This window comes from Python bivittatus, unplaced genomic scaffold (assembly GCF_059951505.1).
Source record: "Python bivittatus isolate LINGU-HERP-01145 unplaced genomic scaffold, Pbiv_v1 ctg000160_np1212, whole genome shotgun sequence".
Classification (NCBI taxonomy): Eukaryota; Metazoa; Chordata; class Lepidosauria; order Squamata; family Pythonidae; genus Python; species Python bivittatus.
Window position 1 is genome coordinate 8843151 of NW_028277076.1, and position 22566 is coordinate 8865716.

Consider the following 22566-nt stretch of genomic DNA (forward strand, 5'->3'; position numbering starts at 1 on the left):
GAATTCTGGGAGTTGAAGTCCACATATCTTAAAGTGGCTAAGGTTGAAAAACACTGGTCTGAATTTTAGTACAGAGGGTCAGTGGAACTAAGCAAGGCCAGAATAAACAATGAAATAATTTCAGAATAAACAATGAAATGAGCATGCCGCTATTCCGGCTTCATGGGACTTGGACTTTGTCACAAGGCTGGGTTCACATGACACACAAGACCAGGTTAAAACAAGATTGGGTCCTTTGGGGTTCAGAGTGTTGTGAGAATCCAGCCCGTGTCATTAGCAGAAGGCAGTTTAATTGTGTGATGTGAGTCCCATCCTCATGACTTACTAACCCATCCCATGGTAGGAATTGAGAAGCTCAGATTTCATTGATCTGATGTCAGCCCTTAGAGGTAGTCCAGACAAGAAGCACGACAATGAATACTAGCTGTATCTTTCTTGTCGGGTTACATTAACAGAACCTTGCAGGTCTGAAAGTATTTCTCCCCTCCTCTCCTTTTACTCCCTGGAAAACTAGGGAGGGTCCCTTTTGAAATGCTTCCCACACCCCTTTTCCTTCTGTGGGCTGAGACACCTTTTCCACACCTGTTGTCCAGTCTGCGGCTCTCCCTCCCATCTCCCAAGGTCATTCCCACGGACTATTATAGAGTCTTTCTCCCTCCTTCTCCTTTTACTCTCTGGAAAACTAGGGAGGGTCCCTTCTGAAATGCTTCCCATGCCCCTTTTCCTTCTGTGGGCTGAGACACCTTTTCTGTGCCGGTTGTCCTGTCTGCGGCTCTTCCTCCTCTCTTTCAAGGTTGTTCCCACAGACCGTTATACCTGATAATGAGCCAGGTTTCACCTTGAGTCAAAAGAAAGCCTGTTGGTCCCTCTTGCAGCCTTTTACCCCAGCAGGTGAACCTGCATAGGTGCCCCAAGCAGTTTTCAACAGCAGTTTGCAAATTCCAGATTTGCTTGGCTGCAGCTCTCCCACCACGATCGCCAGCCGTGTCCCACGAGACACCCAGTTTTGTACCAGTCTCTCTCTCCCCTGCTTTCTCCAGTGAAACTCTACCTGTGGAATATCTCGGTGGGAAACCTCTTTGCATGAACCAGTATTACCAGATCCTCTCCTCCTGCCGCATCCCGGGTCCCAAACGAGACTCGGTGGTGAACTATGCGAAGGGGAAGAAATCTCCCACCCACATCACCGTGGTCCACAATTTCCAGGTAGGCAAGTGGCCCTAATGGCTACACCTTCAGTCTCAGCATAAGCAACTGCTTTGTAGCTAGGACTCCCCTTTTTCCCCTTGCACTTCTGGCCTCCCGAGCTCCCCGTTGATACCATGAGAACGTGGTGGCATTTGGGAAGAGAGAGAGTTTGGGGTGGGGCAGTATGGTTGGAAAAATTTAAGTTGAAAACATCTGAACGAAACAAAACTGAGGAGCAGAAAAGGGATGCTCTGGGGCTTCTCCAGGGCTGCCGGGAAGGGCCCTGCGCAGCCCCCAAGCTGAGCATCCCTGTCTTTGCTCTCTTCTGGGGAGTCTCGTGAGCAGAAGCCCCCTTTGGATCCTCCCTTATTTTAAAGCAAAATTAATACAGTGAGCATCTCTGTATACCGGTCCAGCCACTGTGCGCCGATTAAAAAATGTTTAAAACTAAGAAAGGAAGAGATGGTGCCTATTGGGGGGACCCTGCATCTTCCATACACCCCCATATGCTGGCGTCAGCCCAGGTAATGTTGAATCTCCTGGTGATGCAATCACGGGCCAGTTTGGGAGAGGTTAGCGGTTCCTCCTGTACTCAATCCATCCCCAACTTAATTTTATGCAGAATGGGGAGAGATTCCCCCATTGGGGGGAGATGGGCGGGGGAGAAATCAAATAAATAAATAAATAAATACATACATACATACATGCATGCATGCATGCATACATACATACATACATACATACATACATACATACATACTTAAAAGAAAAGGTGGAGACAAACGAGTGGGATCTATAGGCACCATCGAGGCCGTACGTGGTGCCTGAAAATACTCCTCCAAAGGAAGAGCTTTGAGTTGAGCAAAGTGTGTGTGTGTATGTGTGTGTGTGTGTACATACATACATAACATACACAGACAGACAGACAGTATGCTCAGTCTAGGGTTCTGGAGAATTGTGGAGAATCTAGGATTCTGTCTGTCTGTCTGTCTATCTATATATAGCGTCAGTCTAGGATTCTGTCTCTCTATATAGACAGACAGGCAGACAGTATGCTCAGCCTAGGATATATATAAATTACCTAGGATATATAGAAATAACAGAAAAGGCGTCGTCATCATCATCTTATTATTATTATCATTATTATCATTATTATTATCATTATTATTATTATTATTATTATTATTTCACCCTGGTTTATGTCACTTCCTTCTTAGGAAAGTTCTCCAGAATCCTAGCCTGATCATACTTTCCAAACAGCACCAGCCTAGCGGTAGCTGTATAATACAAAGGGGGGAATTCAAGGGCTTGGGGAGGTGGGTGATTATATTTTGGTAGAGTTTCTCCCCCGCCTCCTTAGGAACGAAGAAAAATCCGCAGCACATCCGCCACTAGATCCCTCGCTCTCGCTTCTTTCCAGTTCTTTCAGCTGGACGTTTACAGCAGCGACGGAAGCCCCCTGACCACCGATCAGATCTTCATCCAGCTGGAGAAGATCTGGAACACGTCCCTTCAAACCAACAAGGAGCCGATCGGAATTTTGACCAGCAACCATCGGAACAGTTGGGCCAAAGCCTACAACAACCTCATCAAAGGTCAATACCGGGGGGAGACTCAGCATCGGTCCCCATCCGTGGCTCCGTTGCCAAGATCGGGCCTTTGGGGCAGCGATGTTGAACATCTGGATTTCCCCAGGGCCCTTCCGTGCTGCACTCTCTAGAGAAACCCTTGGCCAGCCTCCATTTTTTGATCAGAAGCTTCCCATTGTTATTTATCAGGGTCCCTCCTCCCGGGGACCCCGGTTTTTGGAAATTCTTGGGTTGCCAGCTCATCAAGAATTTGCGGGATGGATCCCAAGCCGGGGGACGGGAAAGGAGGTGCCAGGACCGAAACAAACCGCATCATGGTTTATTTCAATTGTCCCATTAATTATTTACAGCACCAGGGTCCTTCCTCAATCTGGGTTGCTTCCGTTGGGCAAGTTTTAGAGCCGTGCCACCTTAGTTTAGGCATCAGCAAGGGAAGGCTACCTGTGAAGATGAAGCATCTAGCAGGCACTGTTACGACAAAAGGGGAATCATGATCTGATTGGGGTTAAAAAGTTGGTTATCTCACTGCTTGCAAGAGCAACTTGGAAGAGCTAGGTTGTCTAAACAGCCTCCCTTCCGGGTGTTAATTGAAAAATGTGGGTTGATCACAGGACAAGCACATCCTCTTAAAATTTCATCCCCAGAGCAACTGTCCTGTTGCTTGATCGCAAATCACCCAGAGATGCTGGGTGGACTTCAGCCTTGGCTCTTTCCACCCCGGTCAGGATCCTGCAACAGGATTGTGGCAATTTTGGGCATAAGAGTTCTGCGCATGATCCCCCCCCTTGTAATTTTATTTCTTTATTATAAAAAGGTGTACGCTGTTCCGAATCAACCCACCTGTGGATCACCCTTTTCTTTTGGGAATTGCGCCTGAGTTGGAAATCTTATCGCAAAGAAGCTTGTATATATTTCTAATATATGCTCTCTCTTTGCCTGGGGTTTCCGCATTTTGTTTTTAATACTATTTCATCTTTGATGCGGATTTCTATATTTTTATAATGGTGGTTTGATATACGTGCTGTTTTTCTCTGATTGTTGTACGCCGCCTAGAGTCGCTTTTCGTGAGATGGGCGGCCATATAAATTTGATTAATAAGTCAATCAATTATGGTTTGGTATATTCAATGCTTCCCTGGGTATCTGGGGGTATAGCTGGGCAGTTGGTCGCTCGTGACTGATCAATTGATGGGTTGGTTTCTTGCTGGCTGATGTTGTGTTTCCTTCCTTTCTAGATAAGACGAACAAGGAGTCTGTGCGCACCATTGAAAAGAGCATCTTCACCGTCTGTTTGGACGCCCCGATGCCCCGGGTCTCGGATGACGTCTATAGGAGTCGAGTGGCCGCCCAGATGTTGCACGGTGCAGGAAGCCGTTGGAACAGCGGAAACCGCTGGTTTGACAAAACCCTCCAGGTGATTCAGGAGGGTTAGACCTGCCCCCACCTCTCCCAGACCTTGGGGTCCATCTCAGAGACGTTTCACGGCAGACACGGACGTGCCATTGGGGTTTCCTGACCTCAAATGCAAATGTTCCTCGAATGGCGCACCTATTCCAGGGAAAGACCCAGCTTTTTAAAGGTTGGGTTGACAGGTGGGGTGTCTATCAAGCCTCACCCAATTCAAGGAAGCAAGAATTATACAGACTTCAGTGGGGTGTCCTTAATGCTAGCCTGTCAGCCTTCCCAGGTAGACCAGACAGGAATCATGATCAGATGAGCTAATTCTACTTTATTGTAAAGCTACGTTGACAGAATCTTGCAAGTCTGAAAGTACAGTCCTCCCCCCATCTCCTTTACAGCCTGAGAAACTAGGGAGGATCCCTCCTGAACCTCTTGCCCCATCCACTATCCAGCTGAGGGCTACGCCCTCTCTTATCTGACTGTTCCCTTGGCAGCATTTCTTCGCCCCTTCTCCCAAAGTCTTTCCCACATGCCATTATATAGCCCTGGGGGTAAATGCAGAAGCATTTCTCATCTTTGTTTATAGTGAGTTCATTAAGGAGTCTCCTTGATTAGAAATGCTTCTTCCCAGCTTTCTGGCCACCTGGGCCGAGTTGCCATTTACGAGATAAGTTGCAAATGGACTCATCTTCTATCTCTGGACTGTTTCTATCTACTTTTTCTTCCTTCGCTTTCCCAGTCTCCTCAAAATCTCTGACAGGGTGCTTTTCTGTGCCCCCCATCCCCAAAGCCCCTTTTTGGTTTTGGATCTAAAGCACCCAGCCCATTCCTGCTCGTTAGATTAGAAGGGGGTCAGCCATCAAAGCAAAAAAGGAGGATTTTCAGGAGCAAGAAGAGGAATGATTCTGAGCACAGAGGGTTAAACTGGGTGACAGGGTGCCTCCAGATGTAGGGGTGGGCACTGATTTGGGTGGTTTTAACAGGGTGCTGGACAGATTTGTGGAAAGTTACAGCTATCGATGGCTGGTATTCCCGATGGCTGTTTGTTATCTCTGGAATCCCAGATGGGATTCCTTCTATAACAGCTGCTTGAATGTGATTGTCCAGGAAGAATGTTTGTTTTTCTTTCTCCCCCAGATGCCCCCTAGTCTATTGCAGCAACAGAGCCAACAAACCAAGATTCCTGGTTTGGGTGTCTATGCCCTCTCTCACTGCCCCTGTGTTTCCTTGCAGTTCATTGTAGCTGAAGATGGCTCCTGCGGGTTGGTGTACGAACACGCGCCCTCCGAGGGTCCCCCAATTGTCGCCCTGCTGGATCACATCGTGGAGTACACGTAAGGCAGCTTGGCTTTCAATGGCTTTATTTTTTTTTTCCTTCTGGTAACCTATCCAGGATAGCTGTCAATAAGCCAGCTTCTCTTTGTGGGGCGATGTTTACTCCTCAGTAAGTACTTGCCCATCTTTTCATCCCATGTTTCTAATTTAAAAAGCATCTTAAAGCGAGAAGCGATAAAAAAATATCAGAGTATTTACAAAACAGTTAGCAACTTCAGGTAATAAGAGCGTTCAGCCCAACCTCTCTTAAAGAAAACTTACTTAAATCCATAAAAAAGTCCATTATAGGACTAGATAATGAGTAAGGCAGAGCAGTATAAATTTAACCCAAAATCTAGATTAATAGATATAACCTGGAACTTAAGTCAGCTCCCTTCATTGCTATTTTTGGATCCCAAATTAATAAATACATGAATGCAATTTGGGGAAAAAACAGAATAGTTGAAGATATAAATGTGATGCTGAGTTATACTCCAAAAATGTGGAATTTGACCTCTGAGGAATGAAGAGTGAATTCAAGTGATAAGTTCTTCATCTATTTTGGAAATGTCTTTGTACTCTAAAAAGTTGAAGATGGAACAACACTGTATATTTCTAAGTGGCCTAGCTTTAATAATATATTAAGGGATTGAGGTAGTTTATATTGATATTATGTAGATCTTTTTTTCTTCATTTTAACCACTATTATTATAAAATAATAATTGTTCTTTTCTCTCTGTATAAAAAGTAATAAAATTTATTTTATTTTTTTTAATTTTAAAATGATATTTATGTTATTTTTTATTTTAAAATAAGAATTATTTCCAAAAAGTCAGCTGCCATTGAGAACTCACCAGGTTGGACATCAACTACATTTAAAAGGGAACGAATTCCACAGTATTGCCATGGAAAATTCTCTCAGAATTTGCTCTCAGGACCCCTTCCCACTTTTAAAAATTACGGAGGACCCCAAAAGAGCTCCTGTTTGTATGGGTTATATTTATCGATATTTACCATATTAAAAACGAAAACTGACGCATTCTGGAATGTTTATTTATTGAATCATGGAAAATTACTGTATTAAATCCGTTCGATGTTAACATCCATCAAGTGTTTTTCATGAAAAAAAACCTGTATTTTTTAACAAATAAAAAGAATAATGAGAAGAGGGACATGGTTTTAAATTTTTGCAAATTTGCCAAATCTCTCGGCTACAGTTTGCGCTTCTTTGCGCTAACCCTGTAAGGTAGGTTACCAGCTCAGCAACTAGGGCCAAAAAAACCTGCCGATATGCAGAATCAGAAAGTTGGAAGATAATTTGGAGTTAATTTTGTCCTGTTTCTCTCAGTCCTCTGCGGTCATAATATTTCCCGAGAAGCATCTTACAGGACCATTGGTCCTGCAACAATTCTGCAGTTGTTTTTAAGATTCAGCCAGAAATTTGGACTCGTTTCTTCCCAATAGATGATAAAGACAAACATGGAATTCTGTGGCTTGTAATTTAATGGGAGATTTTGACCTACTGAATGCTTTTGACTTTTACAATCACCTCTCCGGCGTTTTGAATATGTCCATAACTCTTGGCAAATAGAAGGGGTAGAAATGGAAGCAGTAACAGACTTCATTTATTTGGGCTCCAAGATCACCGCAGACGGAGACTGCAGCCATGAAATTAAAAGACGCTTGCTCCTTGGGAGGAAAGCCATGGCAAGCCTGGACACCATATTAAAAAGCAGAGACGTCACCTTGCCGACAAAGATCCGCATAGTCAAAGCTATGGTTTTTCCAGTAGTAATGCATGGCTGTGAGAGCTGGACCATAAAAAAGGCTGAGCGCCGAAGAATTGATGCCTTTGAACTGTGGTGCTGGAGAAGACGCTTGAGAGTCCTCTGGACTGCTAGGAGGTCAAACCAGTCAATCTTAAAGGAAATCAGCCCTGACTGCTCATTGGAAGGATCGATAATGAAGCTCAAGCTCAGATACTTTGGCCACCTAATGCAAAGAGAGATCTCTTTGGAGAAGACCCTGATGCTGGGAAAGATGGAAGGCAAAAGGAGAAGAGGACGGCAGAGGATGAGATGGTTAGAGAGCATCACTGAAGCAATGAGCATGAAACTGAGCAAACTCAGGGAGGCAGTGAAGGACAGGAAGGCCTGGCGCAATATGGTTCATGGGGTCATGAAGAGTCGGACACGACTTAACGACTAAACAACAACAACAACAATAACTCTTCCACCTCTTTGAAGAAAGTCAACTAAAATCTTGCTGCTTCCTCTCCCCTTACTTCTTGCCAAAGATACCTCAATTCTTAGAAACCCCCCAAACCCAACAACAAAATCAATTAGGCGAGAAACAACTTCATGCAAACTTTATCTTGGTTGGTGACATTTATTTGGGGGTTGGGGATCCCCGATTCAAACTGAAAACCCACTTTTTAACCCATATTTAAACTATGTCCTTGCTGTTTTTGGTAGAAAGAAGCCAGAGCTGGTAAGATCCCCCATGATTCCTCTACCGATGCCGAAGAAATTGCGGTTTAATATCACCCCAGAAATCAAGAACGACATTGAGGAGGCCAAACAGAACCTCAACATGTGAGTAATGGGGAGGGGGCTTTTTACAGCCAAACTAAAGGCTACTTTGGACAGTCGACCCTCCAACAGTCGATCCTCCTTATCCAGGTTGGAAAAAGCGAGTAGGAAAAATCCAGATTCCTGCTGACATTTTCTAGCCCAAATCTGGAGATTGATTTCTTTTGTTTTAAAGAACTGGTCAAGTTTCTAGTTCATTGGAGGTCTGAAGGTGTTCTCAGGACATTTTACAGCTCTGGTGTGCCTCAGCTTTACTGCATCAAACTAGTCAACATTCAGTACTGATTGAAGCCAAGGATTTTCTACTACCTGTGGGTCGTAGAAGCCCTAAAATTAATTTAGGTGTAGATGATTAAGCAGGTCAAGTCATATTGTGATTATGTCTCTAACACGGAGCGAGTAATCTGATATTCATTCATTCATTCATTCATTCGTTCATTTATTCATTCATTCATTTTATATAGCCGCCCATCTCAGACCAGTGACTCTCGTTGGTTGTTGCTTGCCCTGTTATGATGCTATTGTTATTATAATTTCTTCATTTAATAAAGCAAACCAAAATGTCATTTTCACCCCAAGGCTTAAGAAAAGATGAGTGGGAAAACCAGCTCCTTTCTTTAGTTCCTGGCTGGGTGAAATTTCAGCTAGTCCTGTTTTGCTGCTCATTCCTGAGGCGCAGGAGAGAGAAAATTTCTGGGCTGGGACTTCACCCTTCAGAACAGATCTGCAAAGGGAGTGATCAGCATACAGAGAGATGCAGGGGAAATGAATTTGCAAAAAAAAAATAAGATAAAATGAAATAAAATAAAATAAAATAAAATAAAATAAGGAATCCTTGTTTGATCTGTTCCCCATCCTTTTTCTGCAGCATGGTGCAAGATTTGGATATAAAAGTAATCGTGTTCCATCACTTCGGGAAGAACTTCCCCAAATCGGAGAAGATCAGTCCAGATGCTTTTATTCAAGTCGCTTTGCAGTTGGCTTATCACAGGTAAATGGGGAGGTGGGTTGGTTTTCCCCCAGTCCTGGGGAGGTTAATGGCTTGGATTTATTGAGTGCTGATACCCCAGTAAGCTGGATATTAACAGCCCCCTTCAACAGAGGGAATTACAGTTCCCATCACCCCTTGTTCACCCTGTTGGCTGAGTGTGATGGGAGTGGAGTTGTTAGCATTGATCTGGCTGGGAAGGCTTTTTAAAACAAGGAAGAGTCTTGTCAAGGTAACCTAAAATTCATTTTGCAAGGAAGAACAGAACCTTCTTCTCTTGGATTGGACCCCTGGACCCCCTAGTCTGTTCTGACAGTGGCCCGCCTGGTGGGATCAGAGCTAGCAGTGATTGCTAAGGAAGGAGATCTTGGAGTAACGGGAAACGGTTCAGTGAAGGTGTGGACACAGCCTGCATCTGCTGTAAAAAAGTCCCGCACTGATAAGAAATGGTATTGGAAACAGAGATGCCAATAGAGATTCCACTTGTGCCCTTTGGATTCGCCTTGCACGCTCATCAGACGTCACTGAGTTCTGGGATCATCAGCTTTATTTGCATTTCAGTAGAAGAAGATCTTCTTTCCTCTCCTCTCTTCAAGAAAATGAAGCACTAAAAATAGACATTAGGAGACCAAGCAACTGAAGAAAAGACACCAATGGATAGCGATGCCAGTATCATCATGCCTTGAGATAAATCAGTGGGGCCACCACATCTAGAACATGGTGTGCGGTTCTGGTTGCCGCACTTCAAAGAGAGCACAATGGAGCTGGAGAAGGTTCAGAGGAGGACAACTAAGATGACCCAGAAGCTGGAGCAGATCCCTTATGAGGAAAGGCTGTGACACTGGGGGCTTTCTGGTCTAGGAAGGAGGCGAATGAGAGGAGAGCATGATGGAGGTGTACAAGATGATGTACAGGGTGGATAAAGTGGACAAGGAGAAGCTATTCTCCCCTTCCCAAAATACTAGAACCAGAGGTCACCCAGTGAAATGGAATCTTGGAAGAATCAGGACAAAAGAAAGTTTTTTTGTTTTTTTTTACACAATGCGTAATTGAACTTCGCTACCTCGAGATGTGTGCTGGCCTCAACCCAAGGTTGGAGCAATTTATGGATGTCCTGGGGATCAAGAGCTCTTAGCCTTGGTGGCAGTGGGACTGCCTTTGAAAGCCATCTGCTAGGAGACTGGTGGGCTTCCTTGGGCAGTTGGTGGGCTGCTGTGAGAACCAAAGTCCAATCCAGGTCCAATCCAACAGGACATGGCTTAGGTTCTTCTGTCCTTATCTCTGCCCAAGGAAGCCCACCAGTCTCCCAGCAGATGGCCTTCACGGGCAATCCAACTGCCCTCAAGGCTAATTGCCCTTGATCCCCAGGACTTCCATGAATTGCTCCAACCCTTTTTGGAGTTCCAGTTTTGATTTAGGCCTACGTTTCATATGTACCATCTTTGCTTCTTTTCGTTTTTTTAGAATGTATGGAGAGGTTTGCGCCACGTACGAGAGCGCCTCCCTCCGGATGTTCCGTCTCGGACGGACTGACACCATCCGTTCAACCTCCGTGGATGTGCTGAAGTTTGTACAGGCCATGAATGCTGACAACAGACAGGTAGGCTAATCATCCATGTTTTACCCATGATGCCAAGGGTTGCTTTAGTTTTCAGGAACCCTTAAAGCAATGGTGAGAACATCCATTTTTCTAAGCATGGCTGTGAGGGAGAAGAGACCACCTGTCTCTTCAGACGATGATGGACAGGATTTAGTTATTGGATATATTTTTATGGTGTGTAGGCCACCCTCCTACACCGAGGATCCTCAGCTGAAGACCCCTTTGAAGAGGATGCAACGCTTCCTTTTTCTCTGGCACATGGGAGTTGCAACCCAAGTATTTTTTGAGGATGCTAAACGCATCCCTTTTTTCGCTCCAGCCAAACAAGTTTGGAGAGTCTTCTCTGAGATTTCAAAATGTGCCCATCCTTTTTGACTCATGGTTGAAATGTGTCTATATGCCATCAGAAGGAAAATTCAGGAAAGCAGACTAATTTTCTTTTTGGCTGTAATTTTTTCTTTCTTGGATCATTTCTTGGTAATAAATAGATGAATATTTTTTTAATGGAGAATAACTACTGCAGACATGCGAAAGATTAGAAACTGCTTTAAATGGACTGGAGATTGAAAGAAAAGCAGGATTTTGGCAATCAATTCTTAGCAGTCGTTTACAACTGAAAAGCAGTTCTTTAGCTAGATTTATTGAAAGGGAAAAGGGTAGAGATGTCTTGATCTTCTTGCTAACCATCTGTTGATATACCGGGGAGATGTCTACCCTTTTTCCAGAGGAAGGAAAAATATGAAGATGTCCCGTGCTTGTAATATTTTGCAAATCTCCACCCTTTTCCAGAGACTCTAAGAAGCCCCTGATAATTGTGTTTTGCGACTGTTTCTTCCTTAGCCTCAGGAGAAAGCAGAATTGCTGAGACGAGCAACACAAGCACACCGAAGCTATACTGACATGGTGAGTATTAGTGCAGTGGTACCTCGGGTCACAAACGCTTCTGTTCACGACCAATTCGGGTCACGAACAGCTCCGTTCGCAAAATTTTGCTTCCGTTCGCGAACGCCGGATCGGGTGATGAACAGGATCCGCGGCCATTTTCCCTGCTGTGACACGTGGTCGTGGCTTCCTGTAGGGAGGGGGACTCTCCCTCCAAGCAATAACCGCCTCCCCACCCGCCTTCCTGTCCTCCATGCCAGAAGTCGTGTCGAGCAAGGTTAGCGTTCTCTCTCTTCGTGCTGTATTTTGTGTCATATTTTTGCGGTTTTAAAAAAAAAATACATATGGTTCAGAACGGATTAACCGTAATTACATTGAACCTTATGGGGAAATTTGATTCGGGACGTGACCAAAATCGGGTCGCGACCAAATTCAGAGGGCTCAGAACGGATTAACCCTATTTACATTGAACCTTATGGGAAAATTTGGTTCGGGTCGCGACCAGAGTCGCGGAACAAATTAAGTTCATGAACCGAGGTACCACTGTATTACTACATTATAAATAATCATCTGCTAATATATTGTTTATTGTATATAACGTTATATATAATTTACTTTATTGTACAATAACTGAATGTGTTAAGTTTTATTATAGCTCGTGTTACCATTGCTATTGTGCATATTCAGATTATTATTTTACTATTTATTTCTTGCTATTAAAGCAATAACTCAGAGAATGCCAACAGCGTGGGTTTACCTAGGTGGAAGTTTAGTTTAAAATGTTAGGTTTCAAAACCTGTACTTGTGTCAGGGCCTTTGCCAGCTGTCTGAAACTGACAGTGATTTTTTTCTGAGGACATTTCTGACAGAGTTGTCTTCAACAAGATTTATTGTCTTGAAAGGGGCAGAGTTACAAGAATGCCAGCAACTGAATTCGTTTCCAATTTAGAGCTACAGTCAATTTTCATTATTCACGGTAGTTATGTTATAAAATTGCCACAAATACTGAACCACTGCTTCTAGGGGAATACAGCATTCCTGTGAGTCTCTGGTCACAACATTTTCATCAACCGATAAATACATAACTTTGTTTTATGTGTGTTTCTGTTTAAACACGCCTTATTTAATGTGTATATATTCCTTACAAATAAAGTAAGTCCTGGAAAAAAATAACAAAGATTAAGCATTTAAAGTTTTATTTAAAAAGCTAACTTTTGATGGCCGTTTTAACCAGCAAGATCACTGAGAGAAGACAGACATGCACAGAGTGGCAACAAAATTTTTGCCGCTCTGCACGTGTCTACGAATAACTGCAAAAGCATTGTATTGATTTGGGGGTTACAGATCCATCTTAACGAGTAGGCAAATTCGCAAATACAGAACCCGGGAATAATGAGGATTGCCCGTAATATATTCTTGTGTGTGTTGGGGCAGAGACTTTCTGATTTTCTTTCTAATAGCCTTCTGATGATCCAGTGAGAATGCAGATCTGTTCACCAAAAATGGGGAAGGTTATGGTGGATTGTTCATAATAGTCTCTAAATTTAATAGTCTGCGGGAATGACCTTGGGAGACAGGAGGAAGAGCCGCAGACAGGACAACCAAGCATAGAAAAGGTGTCTCAGCCCACAGAAGGAAAAGGGGCATGGGAAGCATCTCAGAAGAGACCCTACCTAGTTTTCCGGAGAGGAGGGGAGAAACGCTTTCAATCTTGCAAGATTCTGTTAATGTAGCCTTACAATAAAGATAGAGCTAGTATTCATTGTTTCATTGACTATGCAAAAGCCTTTGATTGTGTGGATCACAACAAACTGTGGCAAATTCTTAAAGAGATGGGAGTACCAGACCACCTTACCTGTCTCCTGAAAAATCTGTATGCGGGCCAAGAAGCAACAGTTAGAACCGGTCATGGAACAACCGATTGGTTCAAAATAGGGAAAGGTGTACGACAAGGCTGTATACTGTCACCCTGCTTATTTAACCTATATGCAGAGTACATCATGAGAAATGCCAGGCTGGAAGAATCACAGGCCGGAATTAAGATTGCAGGGAGAAACACCAACAACCTCAGATATGCGGACGATACCACCCTAATGGCAGAAAGTGAAGAAGAACTAAAGAGCCTCTTGATGAGGGTGAAAGAGGAGAGTGCAAAAGCTGGCTTGAAACTCAACATTAAAAAAAATAAGATCATGGCATCTGGACCCATCAATTCCTGGCAAATAGAAGGGGTAGAAATGGAAGCAGTAACAGACTTCATTTATTTGGGCTCCAAGATCACCGCAGACGGAGACTGCAGCCATGAAATTAAAAGACGCTTGCTCCTTGGGAGGAAAGCTATGGCAAGCCTAGATAGCATATTAAAAAGCAGAGACGTCACCTTGCCGACAAAGATCCGCATAGTCAAAGCTATGGTTTTTCCAGTAGTAATGTATGGCTGTGAGAGCTGGACCATAAAGAAGGCGGAGCGCCGAAGAATTGATGCCTTTGAACTGTGGTGCTGGAGAAGACTCTTGAGAGTCCCCTGGACTGCTAGGAGGTCAAACCAGTCAATCTTAAAGGAAATCAACCCTGATTGCTCATTGGAAGGATCGATAATGAAGCTCAAGCTCAGATATTTTGGTCACCTAATGCGAAGGGAGATCTCTTTGGAGAAGACCCTGATGCTGGGAAAGATTGAAGGCAAAAGGAGAAGAGGACGGCAGAGGATGAGATGGTTAGATAGCATCACTGAAGCAATGAGCATGAAACTGAGCAAACTCAGGGAGGCAGTGAAGGACAGGAAGGCCTGGCGCAATATGGTTCATGGGGTCACGAAGAGTCGGACACGACTTAACTACTAAACAACAACAACAAGTATTCATTGTTGTGCTTCTTGTCTGGACTACTTCTAAGGGCTAACATCAATCTTGCAAGACTGAAAGTATTTCTCCCCTTCTTTTCTTTTACTCTCTGGAAAACTAGGGAGGGTCCCTTCTGAGACGCTTCCCACGCCCCTTTTCCTTCTGTGGGCTGAGACACCTTTTCCACATCGGTTGTCCAGTCTGCGGCTCTTCCTCCTGTCCCCCAAGGTTGTTCCCACAGACCATGGCATCAAAACTGTGATCAGTCTGGAACTGACTCTTGCATCCTCCTTTTCAGTAGCATACCCCTGAGCAGTGGCCACATTACTCCCCTGTGGTTCTCTCTCTCTTCCTTGTAGGCAATTAGAGGAAATGCAATTGATCGTCACCTTTTGGGGCTGAAACTTCAAGCTATCGAGGATCTGGTGAGCATCCCTGAACTCTTCATGGATACTGCGTACGCGGTGGCCATGCATTTCAATCTGTCCACCAGCCAGGTAAGCCGGGATTTTGGCCTTGCAATGGATCTCTGGGGGCTATTTCTTTCTGCGTTTATTTATTAGGGGGTTATGCACTGCCTCAATCCATCTTTGTCTTATTTTTCCAACTTTTCTTAGGGTGGATTTTCAAAATAGTTTACAATCTCTTTCAGAGTTGTGATATTAACAGTTTTACTGATGGGACGCTGCTGTGTGTACGTAGGTCGACTCGATTTCTGTCATCAAGTCCAAAATACGGATTATTTCATTGTAGTACAGAATAATAGTCATCATTAATATAATAGAACGAACCTCCAACATCCAAGTTTTAAAAATGCATGCAAACTACATATATTATTTTTATTGTTAGTTGTTCATTAGCCAGGTCTGTACAGATGGAAATGGCTGTCACACTAAATTTAGCCACGTGGTTGGAAATGTCCAGTTTTAGCTTTCATTGCAGAAAGAAACGTACAAAATTCTGTCTCCCTGCCAGGAGGATTCCTTTAAAAAAGCAAATTAGATGTTTCGCAGGCCTCTCTGTAATACAGGCACAGTAAAAGGGTTTCTTGGTTTCTCTGGGCAGAAAGAGTGAGGAAAAAGGTATTGTGATAAGAATTGCAGGGTGCTCTGAAATTGACTAGAAAGGATTGTGAAATTGACTACCCTGAGTCCCCCATTTGGCAGTTGAAAAATGGATTTAAGAAATCGGCTGTGAGAAATTGCTTATAGGAATGGGAGAGGAGATTTAAACAGTCCACAGCTAGAAGGTGAGCCTGTTCAGAGTTTATTTCATCGGTGGCAGCCTAATTGGAAAGGAACATGTAAAGAAGCATTTCAAATCCTTCAAAGAGCAGCTGTCCTAATTAACTTCCGATCAATCCTATTTGCAGTGAGTTAATGACGGTTCAGTCCAGATCCTGTTTACTGATCTATTTATTTACATGTCCCATTTATAAAAACAGTCTTCATCAACGATAAAAAGGGATGATCAAAACGTAACATCATCCCAAAGTTTTACAATTTTAAATTTTAAAACATACGAACCCCACGGAGAGAGCAGAATATCGATCGAAGTGGAGCCATCTAAGAAGGTCTCAAGTTGGGGGAGATGGCGGCATACAAATTTAATAAATAAATCAGTCAGTCCTATGGCTTCTTCCTCCTCTTCATAACAGCGCTTGAAGATATACTAACTTAGGATACTAACTTAGGAACATGCTAAAACATGTTATATAAATGCAGATGTGCTGCTGATGAAATCATTCAAACGTAGCCAAGAGATAGCATCGTCACACCGGTTTCTAGTGGGTGAATCTGTATAGGCCTCTGGGTGTTGATTGCATTGTTATTTGTATTGATGGCAAGCTATTTGGGGGTTGGGTTGCAGAAACCCTGGCATTGCATTTTGCTCAGCTTAACTGTGTGGGCAAATGCCTGCCGTCTTCACTTCTCTTTCATTATAACTCCTGGGTCTTCCCCAAAGGTTTCAAGGAGATCACAAAGGCATTTGTGGAACCCTTAGGTGTTACTTCTCCCTTGCCTTCCCCCTCTTCTACTTCTTTTCCAAAAAAAAAGAAAGAAAAGTGGAATATAAATTCAGTAACTCAAGAGAAACCAATCTACAGAGAACAGAAGGGTAGAAGAGGTGTAGTTATTGGCACGGTGGACGAGAAGCTGGTTTGAGTGGCTGGGAGAAAAGCCAGAATGGGGGGGAGGAACACCCATTTTAAATCCATCCATGTTCTCTCCCACCCGCAGGTCCCCGCCAAGACAGACTGCGTGATGTGTTTCGGCCCAGTCGTGCCAGACGGTTATGGCATTTGCTACAACCCCATGGAGGAGCACATCAACTTTGCCATCTCTGCCTTCAACAGCTGTAGCGAAACCAACACTGCCCGAATGGCCCATTATTTGGAACAGGCACTGCTGGACATGCGTCTGCTGCTCCAGTCCAACCCCAAGTCCAAACTTTAAGAGGGGAGGGAGAGGAGCCAGCTACCTGTCAAATGCATGGTCACCTGGTGTGGGTTTCAACCACACCCTGGACTTCCCCCAGAGGGACGGAAGACTTTCTTTGTGGCGTTGAGTGTCGGGGATGGAAATGAACTCCACCGCTCACCAGGGGCGCCTCGTCCATTCCCCTACCTGCACACCTTTCCTCCGTTTGTCTGTGCCTTAGAGAAGTTTTATAGGGGGGATGGGGAGGAAGGCTTCTGAATCAGAGGGAATCTGGACCTTCCTCGGCTTGATGCTAGGCTGAACAAGAGGCTCTTAGCTCAAAGTCTCCAGAGAGTTTTGGCCTGTGATTCGTACAATGTTTGCTGTCTATCTGAATTTACAAGTCAGTTTCACAGCATCCATCAGTATGATGGGTTTACTGCTAGAGCTGTTTTATTGTTTGATGATGAAGATTGCTTCTCCTTTCCCTTCCCTTCCCTTCCCTTCTTTCGACCCTACCCTACATGTTTGGCCCATTCCACCAACAAGTGTTTGGATATTTTCTGTTTTTGTTGTTGGCTGATGTCAGTCTTGGCATTCTGAAGGCTTAAGACAGTATGTAGACATTCAGCCAGTCCACACGTCTTGCAGAGTTGCCGAAAGCATCTGATCATCTTCTTCGCAATTGCATGGTGAGTGTCTGTCAAGGAGTGTTGAATGCTATTCTTCCATTCTTCGTTCTTCCCCAGTTACCACAGCTCTGGTTCCAGAGTGAAGGCCAAATTAAAGGTGCAGGTATGGTCTCTTCTGATGGAAGGAACTTCCTCTTCCCATCCCATCATAACTGCTTTGCAAAGATCAGGCATTTCTGAGAATCTCGTTTTGTCTTTGCTCTATTTAGAGATGTCCATGCTGCTCAGCCATAGATTAGCTTCGAGACTGTGATGGATGTTTGCGGAGATAACATTTCATCTTCCAATCCGGAGTCCAGTAGATGTGTTGGATTGCCGTGATCCTCATTTGCAGCCAAATAGCTATGGATGAGAGAGGCTGTTGTCCAGTACATCTGAAAGCCATTGAGTTAAGGGCAGGAGAAATACAGGTAATCCTCACTTAACAACCACAATAGGGACAGGAAAATTGGTCATTAAGCAAGTCACCACATGACCAGACCCGATTTTACAAGTCGTTAAGCGAATCACAATGGTCGTTAAGCGAATCACAATGGTCGTTAAGCAAATCACATGGCCATTAAGTGAATTCAGCTTACCTAATGGACTTTTTTGCCAGAATTCGCTTAACCACCACGCGATTTGCTTAACGACCGGTGATTTGCTTAAGCATCGCAAAAACAGCCACAAATTGTGATCACGTGACCATGGGGGGGTGCGACAGTTTGTGACGGTCATAAGTGCAAGTACAAGTCATAAAGCACTTTTTTCAAGGCCATCGTAACTTTGAACCATTGTTAAGCAAGGACTACCTGTAACTTGCTCAGTAATACAACAACACAGGATCCAAACTGAATAAGTAAAGATTATTTTTAATATATTGGGTTTTTTAAAAAGGGAATGAGATTTTGAAGTAGAAAAATGACCATCTGCTGCTTTTGCTCAATCTTGTCTACTCTTGATATCTTGCATGCAAATTCTTTGATTATGGTATGCATTAGATATTGAAATGTGTTGGCTTAGAAGTTGTTGAACTTTCAAGGACAGGTTACTGAAGATCTCTTGCGTTGCATCTGAGTTTTCAAAACATACATTTCCCCTAGCACCGAGTTTCTGTAAAGGAAGACTTGACATCTAGTTGGTGCAGATCTTCACTCCATCCTATTCTGGATCATAAAGAGCCTGAACTTTGTCCCAGTCTTGCAAATCACCCTCTCCTTTAAATCTCCCTTCTCCCTTCACTTTTGGCATCGCATGGAGCAGTTTCCTCGCATGAAATGCAGAGTCATGGAAGCGGGGGAACCACAGTAGTAACCTTTGAGAAACGGGGATGTGTCTGTTGCCCCATTGATGCTCCAGCAATGTTCAAGAGGCTGTTGGAATCTCTTGGTGGGCCTGAAGATGGTCCTTCCTCCAAGCTTTGCTTCTTTACTGTGCTTGGACAGCAGAGGGCCTTTGACTCAACTTTTGATCGTCTCCATCCACCAAAGTTGATCTGTTCCTGGACAAACAAATCCACGGGAAAGATGCTTATATTTTTTGGTTGCTTTGCTCACAATCCTTGTTGTCACACCCAGTGTGCAATTCTGGGCTCATACAAGTCCCAGTTAAGCCACCCGCCTTGCTGGGTTATCAGGACCCATGGCCAATTCTTTGATCTGCACAAAATTGGTCCAGAATGTTGTCTTGCTGGAGTTTATGCTGAGGAGCATCTGAACTGAAAATGCCAACATCAGAACTAGGACCTTCTGGGCCAATATATGTTCTTTCATTGATTGATGAGCCATCTTTAAAAAGGAAAAAAAAAGCTTTGCTAGTTTAGCTCCAAAGTTGTACTAGTTTTTTAGCTTCCTTTGCTGGATTGTCAGTGCTGGCTAGAATTCTGGATAGTCAATCCAGGATGTCTATTTTAGTCATCCTCATTAATCTCCAGGAAGCAGATTTCAGCTCTCTGCACATTATTGTACACGGCCCTTTCTCTGTCCACACAACCTCCTTAATTACATCCAAGTTTTTAGCTGCTACAGTTTGCACAACCTAAGGTGAGTGAGTATTAACCTTGATCAGTCTGTCCACATTTGGTGTGGTTCGTTTAGTGGATTGTGTGAACCCAGAAAGTGGGTTACTTGAGAAAGCAGGTTAAGCCTGTGGCATGAATACAACCATTCGTCGATACAGCAAAAAATGGTGAATTTCAGGACCTAGATAAGATGTAGGGCAAACACTGTTATGTTATGGCAATTCTAGAAATTAAGTGTACATTTCTCTGTCCTTTCTTGGAACTGTTTGAGAATATTGGAAGAATAAGAAGAGGTGAATTAAGTTTTGTTTTCTCTGTTCCTATTTCACTTTAAAAATTATAACTGGCCCAGCTAATCCTAATTGAAAAGATTTCTTGCTGCGTGTCACTTGTTCTGGTGAATGTTTCCCATCAATGTTCCCCTTCTATATTCAGAATTTGGAAGTCTTTAAGTGTTTGGAATCCAAATGTGGAGGATTGCAAATCCCATCATGTGCAGCCAACGTGGAATTATGGGAGTGGTCGTCTAGGGCCCCACGACAATCTGCTGACCATCCAAACTCAAAAACTCAAGGAAAAATAGGAATATTAAAGTGAAATGCAGATTTAGAAACGTGCCAGTATTGTCAACTTTGCGTGCTTGTGAACATGTTAGCTAGAGCTATTGAGAGCCAAGATGCGTTGTGAATAGGACAGAAAGAAAAAAAAATGGGAATAATCCATTTATCAGATTTAGATGCTTGGGGGTTTTTGTTACTGTCTTGTTTCTACCCTTAGCTTCCAAATTGTAGTAAATATGGTTAGGTTAATGAGAAATTTATGTCTAGCAGCTTTTTCTAAGCTATCCTTTTGGGCAGTTGATTTAAAGCAGAGATGGTCAGCCCCTGTTTCTGCCCCCCCAATCCATCTGGTAACTGATTTTTATGGCTGAAATGCAGCCTTCTAACTGTGCCCTCAAAGTTAGAAACCAAGAGTGGATCTCCTAGCTAGGAAACATTTCTTTGCTCCATTTAAAGCAACCATTGGATAAGTGGGTACCCAATACATTCGCTTTAGTTAATTTTCCAGATTTGCAGTGTGAGTCACTCTTCTCTGCAGGATAGGCTGGCGGAAGCCTAGAAAAACACTTCCAAAAAGGAGTTTATAGTTTGAGGATTATAACTTTCTCCTAGAGCCCCTTCCCCAAATCTGCCCACGTTGTGTGACCATAAATCACGAGAGCCACAACTGTGGCATGGCTGAAAGCTGGCTTTTTTTGGGGGGGGGGGGCAATACTGTTTATGCCACCTTTTGAAGAATGAAATGCTTTACGCTTCGAGGATGGGAAGAAACCAGGATATCGCAAGCAAGTTTTTTCCCCCTGTTGTCTAGCATTATCTTTGTGGCTAACGTGAATTGCAGCTGGACATTTCCCGGATGGGAGAATTCATAGAGCGCCATGTTAGGTTCGGATGACAACTCTCTGCAAGAAGGATGAGGAAAATTCTCCCAGTATCTTGCATTTGCCATGATGCCCATGAGGTCTAGCGACTTGATTAAGCACATTAACAGAAACCCTCCGGTCATAGAAGGGCCTTATATGGCCTGCTCCCAGAGATGACGGGAAGTGTGGAATGGTTTACAAGTTAGCCCTGTGAGTAGTGTTTCGTAGGTCAGCTTTATACTTTTATTTTTTTAACACTTGTGCTGACCAGGTAGGTTCAAATGTGGTGGGTAACCTTAAACCTTTAGAGCAGAGTTTCTCAACCTTGAGAACTTTAAGATGGGTGGACTTCAACTCCCAGAATCCCCCAGCCAGCATGGCTGGCTGGGGGATTCTGGGAGTTAAGTCCACCCATCTTAAAGTTCCCAAGGTTGAGAAACACTGCTTTAGAATACCAGTACTATATTCTTTATAAATATGTAAAAGTGACAAGAACCAGAGGCAGAGAAAGGACAGCCCATGTATCAACACGCATGGCTCCAGGACCCAGGTTCACGCCACATTCATAAAACATGCTAAGCTTGCTAGGTTCAACCTTGATTGGTCTATTTGCAGTCTTGCCTGTTGGGTGAATTCAACCAGTTGGACTCCTTTATGCTTCTCTGTGTTGTGCAAACTCAGAATATCAGTTAATTCTGGCACCCCCTTAAGTAGGTCATTTGCTCACTCTTGCAGGGTGAAAGATCAGATCGCCCGGATCTGTTAGGGCTGTAATTCTCAGATCTTTCTGCCAGCCAGACTCAATATGGAAATTCCCAGGATTCCCAAGGATCACACTCGCTGAGAGTTCTGGGAATTCTTAGCCAGTAGGGCCCTAGGAATTCTGGAAGTTGCCACCTCACCAGTCTGGAAGGTACTAAGCTAGGAAATATTATTTTTAAGTACCGAAATACCCATATAGGTTGGTCTCCAAGTTAAGGTCTTAAATGACTGAAATTTTGCCTGCCGTAGTATTTTACCAACGCTTGTATTGAACAGAGATTTTGCACTGTTTAGCGAGGATTGCCAAATTCTTGCTGTTTGATTTTGTAGCACTTTGGCCAAACGCTTGCGTGATCGGATTATAAATTGTATTACGTGATTTTTTTTTAAAAAAAATGTCTTGCTCTGAAAGATGCAAAGGCATTCAGCTATATAAATGTACCCTGATTAAAAGCCCAGAAGGCTGTTTTGAAGTTTCTTTCCTGAGTGAATGTTAACTTTGTGTTCTCGTGTAAAAAAATCATTTGTGCTTGAGAAGTGAAAAGAACACGAGTGTAAAAGTTTGCAGGCCAGATCTATTCACATGTCTGATTCATGCTACTCACTAATCCATGATTTGTTTTAATAATGGTTTCTGGAGTAAATCACCGTTGGCTGAGCTCACACGTGCTCATGAGTTCACACAACCCATTAGGTTAGGCTAAAACAGTCAAGCTGCTTATGATCCAGCTTGTGGTCAAAAGCAGGCCACCTCACAAAGCTGTAACTCGGTTTGCTTATGTGATGCACGCACATGTCATGGCTTCTTCACCAAAGGTTAGCAGGCTGTGCAAACCCAAGGAGACAGTGTGGTGCAGCAACCTCATTTTGCATGG

The 22566-nt window shown here is 43.6% G+C and overlaps 1 protein-coding gene across 1 annotated transcript in view; it reads left to right on the forward strand.

Annotated features, from left to right (window-relative positions):
* The window catches only part of CRAT (carnitine O-acetyltransferase), a 34900-nt gene extending 12743 nt beyond the window's left edge, over positions 1 to 22157 (forward strand). The window contains exons 5-14 of the mRNA XM_088147127.1: positions 1041 to 1206; positions 2609 to 2783; positions 4012 to 4190; positions 5411 to 5511; positions 7966 to 8085; positions 8951 to 9073; positions 10535 to 10670; positions 11511 to 11573; positions 14755 to 14892; positions 16636 to 22157. Of these exons, the coding sequence (XP_088003253.1) occupies positions 1041 to 1206; positions 2609 to 2783; positions 4012 to 4190; positions 5411 to 5511; positions 7966 to 8085; positions 8951 to 9073; positions 10535 to 10670; positions 11511 to 11573; positions 14755 to 14892; positions 16636 to 16851 (1417 nt within the window). The 3' untranslated portion in view covers positions 16852 to 22157. The remainder of the gene's footprint in view (positions 1 to 1040; positions 1207 to 2608; positions 2784 to 4011; positions 4191 to 5410; positions 5512 to 7965; positions 8086 to 8950; positions 9074 to 10534; positions 10671 to 11510; positions 11574 to 14754; positions 14893 to 16635) is intronic.
* Positions 22158 to 22566: the final 409 nt, after the last annotated feature.